At 38.3% G+C, this 14,399-nt stretch overlaps 1 protein-coding gene across 15 annotated transcripts in view; it reads right to left on the bottom strand.

Annotated features, from left to right (window-relative positions):
* Window positions 1-14,399, bottom strand: part of tanc2a (tetratricopeptide repeat, ankyrin repeat and coiled-coil containing 2a) — a 464,896-nt gene that overhangs the window by 129,585 nt on the left and 320,912 nt on the right. For 11 of the 15 annotated variants that reach the window (XM_055657051.1, XM_055657052.1, XM_055657047.1 and 8 more), the window contains 2 exons: window positions 12,119-12,154; window positions 8,968-9,249 (listed from right to left, as the gene is read on the bottom strand). In XM_055657051.1, the coding sequence (XP_055513026.1) occupies window positions 8,968-9,249; window positions 12,119-12,154 (318 nt within the window). The remainder of the gene's footprint in view (window positions 1-8,967; window positions 9,250-12,118; window positions 12,155-14,399) is intronic. The other 4 variants (XM_055657049.1, XM_055657050.1, XM_055657055.1 and 1 more) reach the window with 1 other exon arrangement.

Genomic DNA, 14,399 nt, shown 5'->3' with positions numbered 1-14,399 from the left:
TGCAGAAAAAAAATTATAGGCAAGTTCATTGCTTTGATGCAGAAGAAATAAAGCATCTGTGGATTTGGAAGTCCATGCTCATGACTTGGCTTGGTAACAGAGGGTCATTAAATTATTTCATGACCCAGATTGTACTCAACCTGTCCAATATCCACATTTGCCCCAATAGCTGTCAGTAGGGTTTAAATGAGCTGGCTCTCCACACCTGATATACATCTGGCAGAACAGCACACAGGAACAATGAGTGGGATTTAGAACCCCAGCCAAAAAGTCCCAGCAGCCTGTGACAGCTTGCTGGCTTTCAATACTTTTTTAACGGAGCTTTTTCAAATGTCTCTGGAAGACATAAATTCTTTTAAAAACTAAAATAAATATGTAATTTAAAATAATGTTTTTGTCACATTATTAATGAACATTCCATTAAAATCACAATGGTGACTAAAACATTAAGATAATATAAGCAAAGTACTCATATTTTTCCATAAGTTTATACAGTGCCACTAGACTTTGGCATGTGGCTCAATGGCAAGTCTGACGATAGAGCAGCAATTCAGATGTGTTGTCATTTGAGTTTCAGCTGTCGTTGGACTTCCACCGTTACAATACATTTGCCAAAATCCGAGGTATGAAGAAGTGAAAATAGCTGATAGTCAATGTTACTTCTGGAACCCCCAGCACTATTTGATCCAATGAATATATAATCCACAAGACCGGAAAAAAATGAAGGAAAAAAAAATAGGGAGGAGCCTATCAAATATGCTTTAAGCATAGTTTTCTATATTATTCAGTTAGTGTGGTTACTTTGTCACTGTATTCTAAGAATATCGGATAAGCACCTACCAACCTTGAAAAGATTATAAAAGATTTCCAGCATCTGCAGTTCCTTCTTGAACACTTGAAAAGATCATGCTTGGATTCTATTAATGATGGCAAGCTGAAGTAAACGTCTGTGTTGAATGACTGAATGTAATATTTTAATAACACTTATTGTGAAACTTCAAGGAGTTTTGCATCAGTTATATTTCAACTGTATTAGAATTATCAATATCAAATGACAGATATGATCACAATGCCTCGGATATTATATAATTATGAAATTCGAGCATACAAAATGCAACCTATATTGTGAAATGTGACTGCTACCTTGCACCTCCAGTTTATGAGCCTGCAAAATAGACCCACTTTTAGTGCAGCAAAATTTATTTAATGTTTGCCATAATCATAATATTTACAATATTCCCTTTTTGAATATATTAGTGTTCCTCGTTACTGTCACACAAATCCTCCGACTACTAACCAAAGATATGTGATATCAGTTTTGCTCTGACCAAAACAAATGCTACGGTTTATTGAAAACATTTTGTTCAAGCATTGTCGCTTTTGCCGAGTAACTTGAATGATAACACTTTGGCATAATCTGATCCAAACTCATATTTTTGGTATGACATTGGTACCTAACATTCGGCATGATACATATTACAATGAAAGAAACAATGAGGATTCTATCATGAATTTCAGCTCAAAACAATCAATTTGCTCTAATGAACTCGGATATTGTAGCTCTTAGAAACATAGAAACATAGAAATTAGGTGCAGGAGTAGGCCATTCGGCCCTTCGACCCTGCACCGCCATTCAATATAATCATGGCTCTTCTATCCTATTTTGCTTCAGTTAATTATGGATAGATATCCATGATTAGGCTTCACACTCAACAAACTTGGGTATTAGATCTTGCAGATTCGATCCTGACCTCGGGTACTGTCTGTGTGGAGTTTACACGTTCTCCCTGTGACCTTGTGGGTTTCCTCCCACATTCCAAAGACGTGCAGGCCTGTAGGTTGATTGGTCTCTGTAAATTGCCTCTAGTGTATAGGGGGTGGATGAGAAAGTGGGATAATATAGAAATTACGTGAATAGTGATCGGAGTGCACTCGGTGGGCTGGAAGAGCTGGTGCCCATGCTGTATCTCTAAGCTAAACTTTATTAAAATAAGATGCCACATTGCCCCGTATTTCCAGTCAAATTAAAATGCTACCTCAAAATCAATGATGTTGTCAATATATAATATAAACCCATTTATCACATGAACTTCTTTTTTAAGGCTCCTGGTGAGTTTCACATTACTATTCCCAATAACTCTCAAAGCAATTGCTGTTTTGTTTGGAATTAATATCCAAGATGTGGATATTGTTGAAAACTAAAAAAGTTTGCCGAGTCCACATTATCCTGAGAAATTGGTGGTGGGGCACATTTTGGGGCTTTGCAATGTCATCTGTGAATAAGACAACTATATTCCAGTTTCAGTGAAATCTCATGCTTATCAACTTAGTCATGTAAAAGTTTAATATCTGTCATTCCTCTTAAAAAATATGGGGTATAATTAATTCATCCAGAGGGATCTCGACTCATTTTGAGAAAGTACAGATGGATTTCTCTACAAGCAAAACTTAATAGGAATGAAAGAAAATAATAGTTTAAGATCCTTAACTGGTCAAGAGACAAGGTAAAAAAAAATAGTCAGAAAGAGAGATAAGTTGGAAAATTGGCTAACGAGCATAAATTATTAAGAGGCAATTTTAACAAATCCTACACTCATGTCGAACTCCATTTGATTAGCTTAACATTTTACAATTTCAGATAAGCCTCTTGCTTTTATACTTTTGGATGAATATTTTGCAATCATGCTTTTGTTTTCATAAATTCCTTTCCTTATCTGTGAGAATCTCATGTGCTCTCCTGGCATACAACATTATTCAATTGCAAGCTTCACAAGAGTGGTTTACTTGGGTTTTTTTTTAATCATTTTAATTTTTCTGTTTATTTGTTTTGGAAAATTTCAGCATCTTTATCTCGATTTAATCCTTGTCCTACCCATTCCACAATGGTTTTGATGGATAGCTATTTAATCTTGCATGGTGCTCCATGGCTGCATTAAAAAGGCTGGTCTTTACATTCAAAAGTGCACTGAGAATTGTTACTCTGCCTCTGGCTCTTTGGCAAGGCAGTTATCACTTTAAATGGTTCTTTTAAGCTCATCATTAGGTGCTTAGACAAAACAAGCCACAAGTATAATGGAAGAAAATTAGGGCGTTAAAGGAAATAATCAGCTAGTTAAGAAGAGCTCCAATTTATCAACCTTTGGATCAAAAGGCTGCTTGATGACACAGCATGCAGAGCGGCAGCCCGGCTGCTCTAGTGACCCAGTTTCTATGCTACAACTCTACCTTCTGAACCTTCGGAATTTTGTAGTCGGCAGGGCAGTACTCTGCATATCGCCAACTTGGACAATTTTACATTTTTATCAAGCCAAATAACCTACAAATCTGTAGTCTTTGGAGTGTGGGAGGAAACCGAAGATCTCGGAGAAAACCCACACAGATCACGGGGAGAACGTACAAACTTCATACAGACAGCACCCTTTGTCGGGATCGAACCCGGGTCTCTGGTGCTGCATTTTGCTGCAAGGCAGCAACTCTACCACTGTGCCACCGTGACTGCCCAATACTCTATATTGCTCCAAATGGCCTCAAGTTGTAAGAAAGATTTTCTCACAAAAGTAGGGGCAACAGAACAACTCAATAGCAAGGTCTGCGGTCTGATTCCTCAACACACTGAAACTATGAAGTGTAAGAGGTAGCCTCAATCGATTTTAATTTCATATTGGGTGCAGCACACGTCTTCTATTGTAGCACAAGACCTCAAATTATAACATAACAGTATATTAACAATAACATTTGATCAATTAATATAATCTAGTTGCAGGCAGGCATTACAAATTTCCCTTATCTCATTGACACAAAATTATCAATGTATGGTTTTACTTGAATTAATTGAAAAATTAAGGTTTGTTTGAAATATGTTAAAGTAGCCAGAAATGAAAAGTAAACTCGAGTTACATTTCAAAATCTTATCTTTCTACTGTTTTCATTAAAACCCCTTATGTAGATATGATCTAATGCCACTATATGAATTATGAAGAGATTGACAGAAAACATCTTGATTTATCTCTTGAGACTTGGAGGAATTTATGTTCTTGTACAATAGTGGGACATTTACATTACTACAAAATTAACAACAGTTAGTTGAACTTGAATATTACTTCAGTTTAGACTGTATTCTTTTTAATTAAAAATTGGTAAAACTTCATGCCTTCATAAGAGGAGATAATGGAAACAATTGTTTCTTATCTGAAATAAACTTATTTATCTAAAATAACTGACCATCTTAAGTAACATGCTGTGTCATAAGTTTAACCTCACAAACCATTCATGAATCCAAGGTAGACAAGAATGCTGGAGAAACTCAGCGGGTGAGGCAGCATCTATGGATCTACGTTTCAGGTCGAGACCCCTCTTCAGATTCCTTTGCTCCGTAGATGCTGCCTCAACTGCTGAATTTCTTCAGCATTTTTGTCTACCTTGGATTTTTCTAGCATCTGCAGTTCTTTCTTAAACATTCATATATCCAAGGATGTTTTATGTAAATTTGGGAGAATATCTGCAAAAAATCTCTAATCACTGAACGGCAAGCAACTGAACAATAACATATCACAGTTTTAGACACAAAATGTTGGAGTAACTTAGTGGGTCAGCCAACATCTCTGGAGAGAGAGGTTTGGTTTAGTGAAGTCAGGACCCTTCTTCTGAAATGTCACCTATCCATTTTCCCCAGAGATGCTGCCTGGCCCACTGAGTTACTCCAGCATTTTAATTACATCACAAAATAAAGGATTGAAAAGCTTAAAGGGGTGTGATCCAAATGGGAGTAATTGAGAATGGCTGAGATGGGACATCTTATTTGGCATGGACAAGTTGGGCCGAAGGGCCTGTTTCCATGCTGTATGGCTCTATGGGCAGACAATTGTACTGATGCTCAGTCTCTGTTTGGAATTAGTGGCTGCTTTTATCTCAAAAGAATGTCTGATTATCCTCATTCCTTTTGAGCTTTTTACATAACATGCATTGATCTGGTAATGAAACCAACTGGAAGACCTTATTAAAAAAAGAGAAACAACAGAACAGCGTGTGAGATGTGCAGTATTTTACTAACAGCTGTTTTTTATTTTATTTCCAACTGCTTTTCATCTCTCAAAGGCTGGGCTGTTTTGATATTATTTTGTTAAAAGCGAAGACATTAACCCTTTCCGCTCTGCTTTCCAAAAAACCCTCACGACCTAAACTTTGAGAAAACTAGAAGTGGACTAATAGATGAAGAATAGATTAGAAGCCTATTTAGTGACTTCCCCAGTATAGATGGTACAATCCATCCCTCTTAATGGAAAGTTTCTTGATTCAAATTATCTTAACGGTTCAACTTTTGGAAAATCACAAGGTTACTGTATATTTCTGTGAAGTTGCCAAGTTTAAAATATTATTTTTGTGCAAAAACAATCTTAACATAGCAGGAAAAGATGGACCATTTAACGTCAACTCACTTATTTTGGCATAAACATAGGTTGGAAATTCAATACGGAATAATATTATATATTATTAATAAATTGGAATAATCCAATTATAGACCTGTTAGTTTGGCGTCAGTGGTGGGCAAATTAATGGAAAGAATACTTAGAGATAATATATATAAGCATCTGGATAAACAGGGTCTGATTAGGAACAGTCAACAAGGTTCCTCATGGAAGGTTGGTTAAGAAGGTTCAATGGTTGGGTATTAATGGTGGAGTAGCAAGATGGATTCAACAGTGGCTGAATGGGAGATGCCAGAGAGTAATGGTGGATGGTTGTTTGTCAGGTTGGAGGCCAGTGACGAGTGGGGTGCCACAGGGATCTGTGTTGGGTCCACTGTTGTTTGTCATGTACATCAATGATCTGGATGATGGTGTGGTAAATTGGATTAGTAAGTATGCAGATGATACTAAGATAGGTGGGGTTGCGGGTAATGAAGTAGAGTTTCAAAGTCTACAGAGAGATTTATGCCAGTTGGAAGAGTGGGCTGAAAGATGGCAGATGGAGTTTAATGCTGATAAGTGTGAGGTGCTACATCTTGGCAGGACAAATCAAAATAGGACGTACATGGTAAATGGTAGGGGGAATTGAAGAATGTAGGTGGACAGAGGGATCTGGGAATAACTGTGCACAGTTCCCTGAAAGTGGAATCTCATGTAGATAGGGTGGTAAAGAAAGCTTTTGGTGTGCTGGCCTTTATAAATCAGAGCATTGAGTATAGAAGTTGGGATGTAATGTTAAAATTGTACAAGGCATTGGTGAGGCCAATTCTGGAGTATGGTGTACAATTTTGGTCGCCTAATTATAGGAAGGATGTCAACAAAATAGAGAGAGTACAGAGGAGATTTACTAGAATGTTGCCTGGGTTTCAGCAACTAAGTTACAGAGAAAGGTTGAACAAGTTAGGGCTTTATTCTTTGGAGCGCAGAAGGTTAAGGGGGGACTTGATAGAGGTTTTTAAAATGATGAGAGGGATAGACAGAGTTGACGTGGAAAAGCTTTTCCCACTGAGAGTAGGGAAGATTCAAACAAGGGGACATGACATGAGAATTAAGGGACTGAAGTTTAGGGGTAATATGAGGGGGAACTTCTTTACTCAGAGAGTGGTAGCTGTGTGGAATGAGCTTCCAATGAAGGTGGTGGAGGCAGGTTCGTTTTTATCATTTAAAAATAAATTGGATAGTTATATGGATGGGAAGGGAATGGAGAGTTATGGTCTGAGCGCAGGTATATGGGACTAGGGGAGATTATGTGTTCGGCACGGACTAGAAGGGTCGAGATGGCCTGTTTCCGTGCTGTAATTGTTATATGGTTATATGGTTAATATTGCAGAAGGTTCCTGGATGTAATTGTGAAGAAATCACTTCATGTTTCCACCAGCAATGGAATGTCCTAGTCACTTTCAACATATCATAATTGTTTGTTTTTGTTTTAATTGAAGATTGTTTCGTTTTTCAGGAAATAATTGTTATGCCTCACAGCTCCAGAGACATGGATTTAATCCTGGCTTCTGGTGCTGTCTCTGCAGAGTTTACACATTTTCACAAAGTGTTCTTTTCTGGGTTGGGGAAACAAAAGGTTGGGCAGCTGCTTTGCTGTTCAGTCCACAAGAGTGACCCCCAAGCTTCTATTTGCGTGTTTTAATTCTCTTTCTCACTCAGTTTTTGGCTTCTTGCATCGTTTCAGCTGAACAAAACTCAAGGAGCAACACCACATTTTCCAACCAAGTACATTGCAGCCTTCAGTACTCAAAAGCAAATTCAACAACTAAAGATAGTCAGCAATTTCAGCTTGGTACTTTTATCATTTAATTTTTTCACTCTCTTCTGGTAAGTTGGATTTCATTTGTCTCCTCTAGACATACCTTACGTTATTCATTAGCCTTTATTGCCCTGCTTCAGATAGCACCATCACAACATTACACTGTATCTTTCTTGTGCTCCATCTTATCATAGATCTTCCCATTTTTTCCGTCTGTTCCCCTCCCCTTTCCCTTCAACGTTAAACTCGTTTTATTTCCAACATTTTCCAGCTGCTGAAATATATTTAACTTAAAACATCTACTGTATCTTTCCACAGAAACCAGCAGATGTGCCCATGACTTCAACCATTTTCTGTTTTCTTTTCAGTATTCCAGTATCTGTAGTACTTTTCTAAAGTCAGTAAATTACAGTAAACTGAAGAAAAAGGGAGTATATCCCACTTATTTTAGGTAACCCAGATCCCTTCCCACTTATTTTAAGTTACTTTGACAACCATTGTCCTCCTTTTGTCCACGATTAGAGCCAGTAGGACAGAGTGGTTATAATCACCATTCCACATCATAAATTTGGGTTGCTGGTACCCTTTGCAACTACCCACACATGTACTCATGTGAACGCTTCATACAGAACAAGTGTATACACACACACACACACGGAAACAAACTCACGCATGCAGACAGAGACACGATCACACGCACAGACACAAATGGATTTCTGATACCTTGAAACCTTGTAGACAATAAAGAATCAGCTACGACTGCCACATTATAGTAATTTCCTGCACTTAGTCTCAAAGCCATTTCTCCTTCATATGCTACATTACAGCAAGACTGGGATCTGGAATCATGACTACATCCTAAATGCTACAAATGGATCATTTGAGCTGCAGCGTCACATCAGTCTATTTCCACTCACATCTACTAATGCAAGGTTGCTCTTACTGAGCTAGGCATTTGCTGAATTATTGAGGAACAAATGCAAAGCTTTACATTTAACTCCTATAGTTAACCAAATATAGGATAGACAAACATTTTAAACATTTCTTATTAACCAATCTATTTCCAAATAGATCAGTGGGCATCAAGTCTTCAAACAATCAAGAGTTTTTCCATCAATAGGGAGCAAAAAGGGAATACTTTCAAGGATGATTATTTTTTAATGTTGCATGGGTGACAGGTAGTACATTTGGTGCTGCTGCTGCCCCATAGCTCCAGAGAGCTGGGTTCAAGCAATAATTTGACTGCACTTTGTGTGGAGCCTTCGTGGAGCCTTCGTAGTGACTGCATGGTAACTTCCCCAAATGCTCGGGTTCATCCCAAAAGCCAAAGCCTTGCTGGTTGATGGATTGACCATCGATTTAAATCGCTGTTAGTGCAGATGGATGGCAGGATAATAGGGGGAGTGCGGTTTTGTGGGGCTGCAAGAGGAACAATGGGATTACCATTTGGGAGCTTGATGGTCAGCACGAACATGGGAGCTAACAGGCTCTGCTGTATAAATCAATTAGGCTTTGAATATTTAGTTTTTGATTGCAAAGAGCATTTAGATAGGGGTAGAGTGGAGCCATGAGAAGATAGAAAGAGAGGAAGAGAGATATTGTCACAGCGAACCAAAACTGCAGAGCTATGAAGATGACGACGTTATTGAGCATAAAACAAGGGAATACAGGTTCTCTGAATAAATCTCTTTTCCCATCCCTACAGATTTGCATAAAGAAAGATATTTATTCTTAAGTACATACGCTTTGGTGATGCATGTGGACTATCAGATGCAATCTGCCTCATGCGAGATCCATGGCAGCTGAGGGCGACCAGTCTTGAGATGATGGCTGTTTTTCCAAATCCAATATTCCCAATGATCACTACTCCTCTGTTCACACTGGGATTACTACATTTTAACTGTGTATCTATCTCATGGAAGAGCCAATCTCGCCCAATGAACACCGAATCTGTGGTGATGCTGGGTACTTCAAACAAAAGTGGCTTCAAGGAGATGTCTGGAGGTCTGTATGGTGCAAAGCGTACTGTGGGAACAATAAAAGAGCTATTGTCAGAGCAATCTCGATAATTCAATTAAAAATAATTAATTGCAAGACCATTTTCTAAGGAATAAAACAACTAGAGACTTGGTAGCACCAAAAACAGAAAACCCAAAGAGAAAAATAAAGGTTCAGGAATGTTTTACAATAAGTTATTGATAAATCTACAAGCAAGTCCCTGAGATTTTGATTGTTTGCAATTTTAATTATCTATCCCATTTGGATCTGTCTAGAATTATCCTGGAAGCTTGATAAAGAGTATTTCTGTTTTCAATTCAGCATTTTAACTACCTTGACTAAGCAGCTCCCAATTTCTTAATTATTTTTTTTATAATCTTGGAAGAAAACATGCAGGTGGGATTTTTCTCATGCCCCTGTAGTTCTCCTCCTTCTTAGTGACAGAGGCTGTGGTTTTCTGTAGAGGTTTCAGAGTAGTATAGGTTGTTGACTTTAGTGTATTTTGAAGAAGATACATTTTGAAGCCATGGTGCAACAGCAATGAAGGGAAAGGGCGAACTGCCTAGGGGTTTTCAAGCAGGCTCTTTTATACTGGTGACGATACTGCGCTTCTTGCAAGTCGTTGGAGCTGCAGTTACCTGAAGAAGAAAACCCATCATATTCCTGACTTTCGCCTTGAAAGGGTGGAAAGATGTTAGGAGGCGAGTCACGTACCACAGGGTATTGCTGCAACAGATGTGGACTCCTTATTTGCTGAGGAGTTGCAAATTGAATTAACATTATGCAGTCATCAGCAAACAAAACCATTTCTGATCTTATAATAAAAAGATCAATGATGAAGCAGGTGTTTGGGTGAAGAACACTGTCTTGAGCAACGCTTGCTGTGATGTGGTCGGGCTGGAATGATTGACATCCAACAACCACAATTATAATATTTTGTGCAGGGTATAACTCAACAATTATATTGTTTTGGGTAATTTGTTACCAATCATCTTCATTTTCCTTAATCCCATCTGCATCTTTTGTATTTTATATTGCATTAATGACCAATACGCTGACTAAATAAAAACGTAAAATTCAGAAAAGCACAGAACAAGGTTATTTTGGCTTTGCTGTCTTTTTGAATGAACCAACAATACATATCTTCTCTCTAGAGCCAGACAAATGTTTTCAAATATTTAGCCATTTCGTTTTGAACACTTCAATTGATTCTTCCTTCATTACTACCTGGCCATGTCTTCCAGACACTAACCACCTAATGTATACTTTTTTTCATATCACTCTTGGCCCTGTTACCAATCATCTTCATTCCATGTCCTCATGGAACAGAACTCCCCAGGGCCCTAACTTAACTTAGCTTAGAGATACAGCGCGGAAACAGGCCCTTTGGCCCACCGAGTCCGCACCAACCAGCGATCCCCGCACATTAACACAGTCCTACACATACTAGGGACAATTTACATTTATACCAAGCCAATTAACCTACAAACCTGTACATTGGGAGGAAACTGAAGATCTCAGAGAAAAGCCACGCGGTCACGGGGAAAACGTACAAACTCCGTACAGACAAACACCAGTAGCCAGGATTGAACCCAGGTCTCGTGCTGTAAGTGCTGCAAGGCACCAACTCTACCGCTGCTCCCCCGTGCATACCATTTACTATGCAAATCCTGCCCTCATTTGTCTTATAAAAATGCATTTATTTGAATTAAATCTGCAAATCCTTGGCCCACTGGCCCAGTTGATCAAGATCAACACTTAGATGACTTTCTTCACTGGTGGCACGGAGGTAGAGGTGCTGCATTACAGCTCTTACAGTGCCTAAGACCCGGGTTCGATCCGGGCTACGGGTGCTGTGTGTACAGAGTTTGTATGTTCTCCCCGTGACCTGCGTGGGTTTTCCCGAAGAACTTCGGTTTCCTCCCACACTCCAAAGACGTACATGTTTGTAGGTTAATTGGCTTGCAATGAATGTGAAAATTGTCCCTAGTGTAGGATAGGGTGTGATGTGCAGGGATCGCTGGTCGGTGCGGACGGTGGGCCGAAGGGCCTGTTTGCATGCTGCATCTCTAAATTAAACCTGCACTCACACCTAAATCACTAAAATAAACAATGAACAACAGTGGACTACGTGGTTACTGATCCATGTGACACACCACTTGTTATAGGCTAAGTATGGTTTCCATAACATCTGTTTGACTGAAGATATGCAATTGTGATGATGCCCACAACTCAAAATTGGTGAAATCTCAGGTAAAAGGCAGTTGTAATTTGTAGGTGTGTTGTCTTAATCTATAACTGAATTATTCAGGAAACGGAAATTTCAGATTCAGTCAGCACATTTTGTTACTTCTTACGTAAATAGTTAAATAACTAAGAGGAGGAAGGTGCGTTGAGATGTCCACCATTCTCGCTATTTGTTACAGCGACTATTTTTTTTTTAAGGAACAGATTAAATTAATGAAGGATCCTTCCATTTCAAATATGATGTTTTCAAAATTTATTTTCTGATTTCAGTAAATTATAATTTGTGAACTCAAGTCATTGCATACATTATTTAGTTTCTGGTAAAATCACCATTACACTGTTTGGACATTTACATATAGTAAAATCTGCTCCTTGGTCACATTTTATTTCTCAAAACTCAATTTTTTTTAACCATTAAAGCCTAAGGAATTGTACAAAATTGCATCAGTCAAGCCAGTTGCCATAGCCATTCCCCTTTCAATAGCTTCCCATCACTGATTCTCACGGAAAGGGAAACAACATTCAATACAGAGAAACAACGATACAAAACATGCATTTTTAGCTTACAGTTGTTTGATATGCAAACACCAGCTACAAATTAAAAGTTAGTCATGAAACAGTTAAAGATTATCCAAGAATTGTAACTTACGTGAATGAGTGTGCCAAGCATGGGCATTAGTGGAGGCTAAAGCAAAAATCAGAGAAGAGCCAGAAAGTGATGCAAAATGTTAGCAAAAGTCACAAGCATAAGAGCATTAATAATCAAGCATCAAAGTTTATGCATTGGGTTTGAAAGAACTCTAATGCTAGCTTGTGTAGGAAAGAACTGCAGATGCCAGTTTAAATCGAAGGTAAACACAAAATGCTGGAGTAACTCAGCAGGTCAGGCAGCTTCTCTGGAGAGAAAGAATGGGTGACGTTTCTGGTCCAGACTGATTTCAGTCTGAAGGAGGATCTCGACCCGAAACGTCACCCATTCCTTCTCTCCAGAAATGCTGCCTGACCCGCTGAGTTACTCCAACATTTTGTGTCTACTGCTAGGTTGTTATATTTCCTTCAACATAAATGTTATATTTTCTTCAGCACATTATACAGCCTTATTCTAGATTCCATCTACCAATAGTGTGTGATGTTGCTCTCTGTGCTTTGAAACAAATACAAACTCTGCTGTAAGAATCCCACGAGATGATAAATTGATTTTTATTCGGTGCTATACCCTTCAGTTTTGCTGTGCAACTTTCATTAAAAGTTTGTTGTAAATAGTAGGTCTGGAAAGCATTATTAAATAAATAAATAAGATTGCACTATAGAAAAAGTGGTATTCTCATAAGTCTGCACAAGCACATGTAAATGAACATAGCAGGAATGTTGACAAAATGATGCATTCTGAAATTCGATTATGTGCACATTGACTAGATTGATTTATTTGTGAGATTAACATTTGTTATATCAAATTATGATGAAATTAAAAGAGGACTAAAATTGAATTTAAAACCTCCAAAATCTATGGAAGTGTTAATGCAAATACAAATTCAAAGTCTGTCTCGAGCCCTAATCTTCTATCAGCGGATCTCATTCTCCAATTCTCTGATGTCCAATAGTCCAATCACCTGGGATTCAACCCTTCAAATCCACCAATCTATACTGCCCACTCACTACCCCAGGCTGCAATGGCCAAAAGAAGCTTCTGCCTTCTCTCATATCCTGATCTTCTAATCTATTGCACCCTCAGATCCAAATCTTGTGTGGGGAACAAAGCTGCCCTTCCCATTCACAATGGCCACTCCTCCTCCAATTCCTGCTCCTGTACTGACTGAACTGAATCTCACAAGTCCAATCAGGCTGCTGATTGATGACCCCCTCTCCTCATTGAACCCCCAGCACAGCCTCGGTCCTAAAAACACAGAGTACTGCAGGAAGGGCCTCACACCCGCAGTTGCTACAAGTGGGAAGCTCACAACCAAAATGGTGGCCAGGGTATGAAAATGCACTCAACATTTACAGGCCCAGGCCTTCCAAATCCACCCAAACAGCATCCCAAATCTACCAGACTTCTCTGTGCTTTATTTCATTGTTTTCCCCATTATATTTTCCAATGTCCAAAATTGCAATGGGACATTTTTGGATAGCCAACAATTTAGACAAGCAGCTCATTCAAATTGCCTAAAATATATAGATTTTTCCAGATATCTCCTTTTCTCTAACATCTCATACTTAGAAACCCAGTTTATATAAGAAAGTTTTTTTAACAATATGTTTAAACAATAACATAAATGTTATCCATTAAATTGCCTTAGTATCATTTAATATTTTAATTGTTTTCCGTGTGGTTGCATTTCCTCTGTTCCACTTCAAAGCCTGGGATTTGGGTGAGTATCTTTGCCCAATGTTATTACTTTGAGTACATTTTTTATTGTAGTTTGAGAATGTCCAGTGTACAGAATTTCCCATGGATATCCAACATCAGTCAGATAACCTGATGGAATATTAATAATTTAGATATAACCATTGAACACATGTGAATCACTGTTCTATTTAATTACCTTTCTCTCTGCCTTTCTCCGACTGAAATATTATTACAGATCCCTCGACTCCCTATTCAATACCTACTTCAGGTAATTTTCAAAAGCAAATTAACAACATAATTTTTACCCTAAATATGTTTTTAAGTGGACTCTTTTTATATTTAATTGTTCCCACACAAGAGTAGAAATCATTATTGTAAACCTGCTTCACTTGTCAAGTTGTCAAATCTGCATAAACTCCAGAGAGTAAGAAAACCTGAGGGGAGAGAGGTGGAATTAGATGTGTGATGAACAAGCGGAGGAAGTGGGGGCAAATGGCTTTCAAATGAAAATTCAATTTTCGAAATAAGCAAGTCAAGTTTGATGTTAAGCACCAACTTCATTTGGGACCTATGATATGTTAGC

This window comes from Leucoraja erinacea, chromosome 27, assembly GCF_028641065.1.
Source record: "Leucoraja erinacea ecotype New England chromosome 27, Leri_hhj_1, whole genome shotgun sequence".
NCBI lineage: Eukaryota > Metazoa > Chordata > Chondrichthyes > Rajiformes > Rajidae > Leucoraja > Leucoraja erinaceus.
This window is presented reverse-complemented; position numbering and strand designations above follow the sequence as displayed.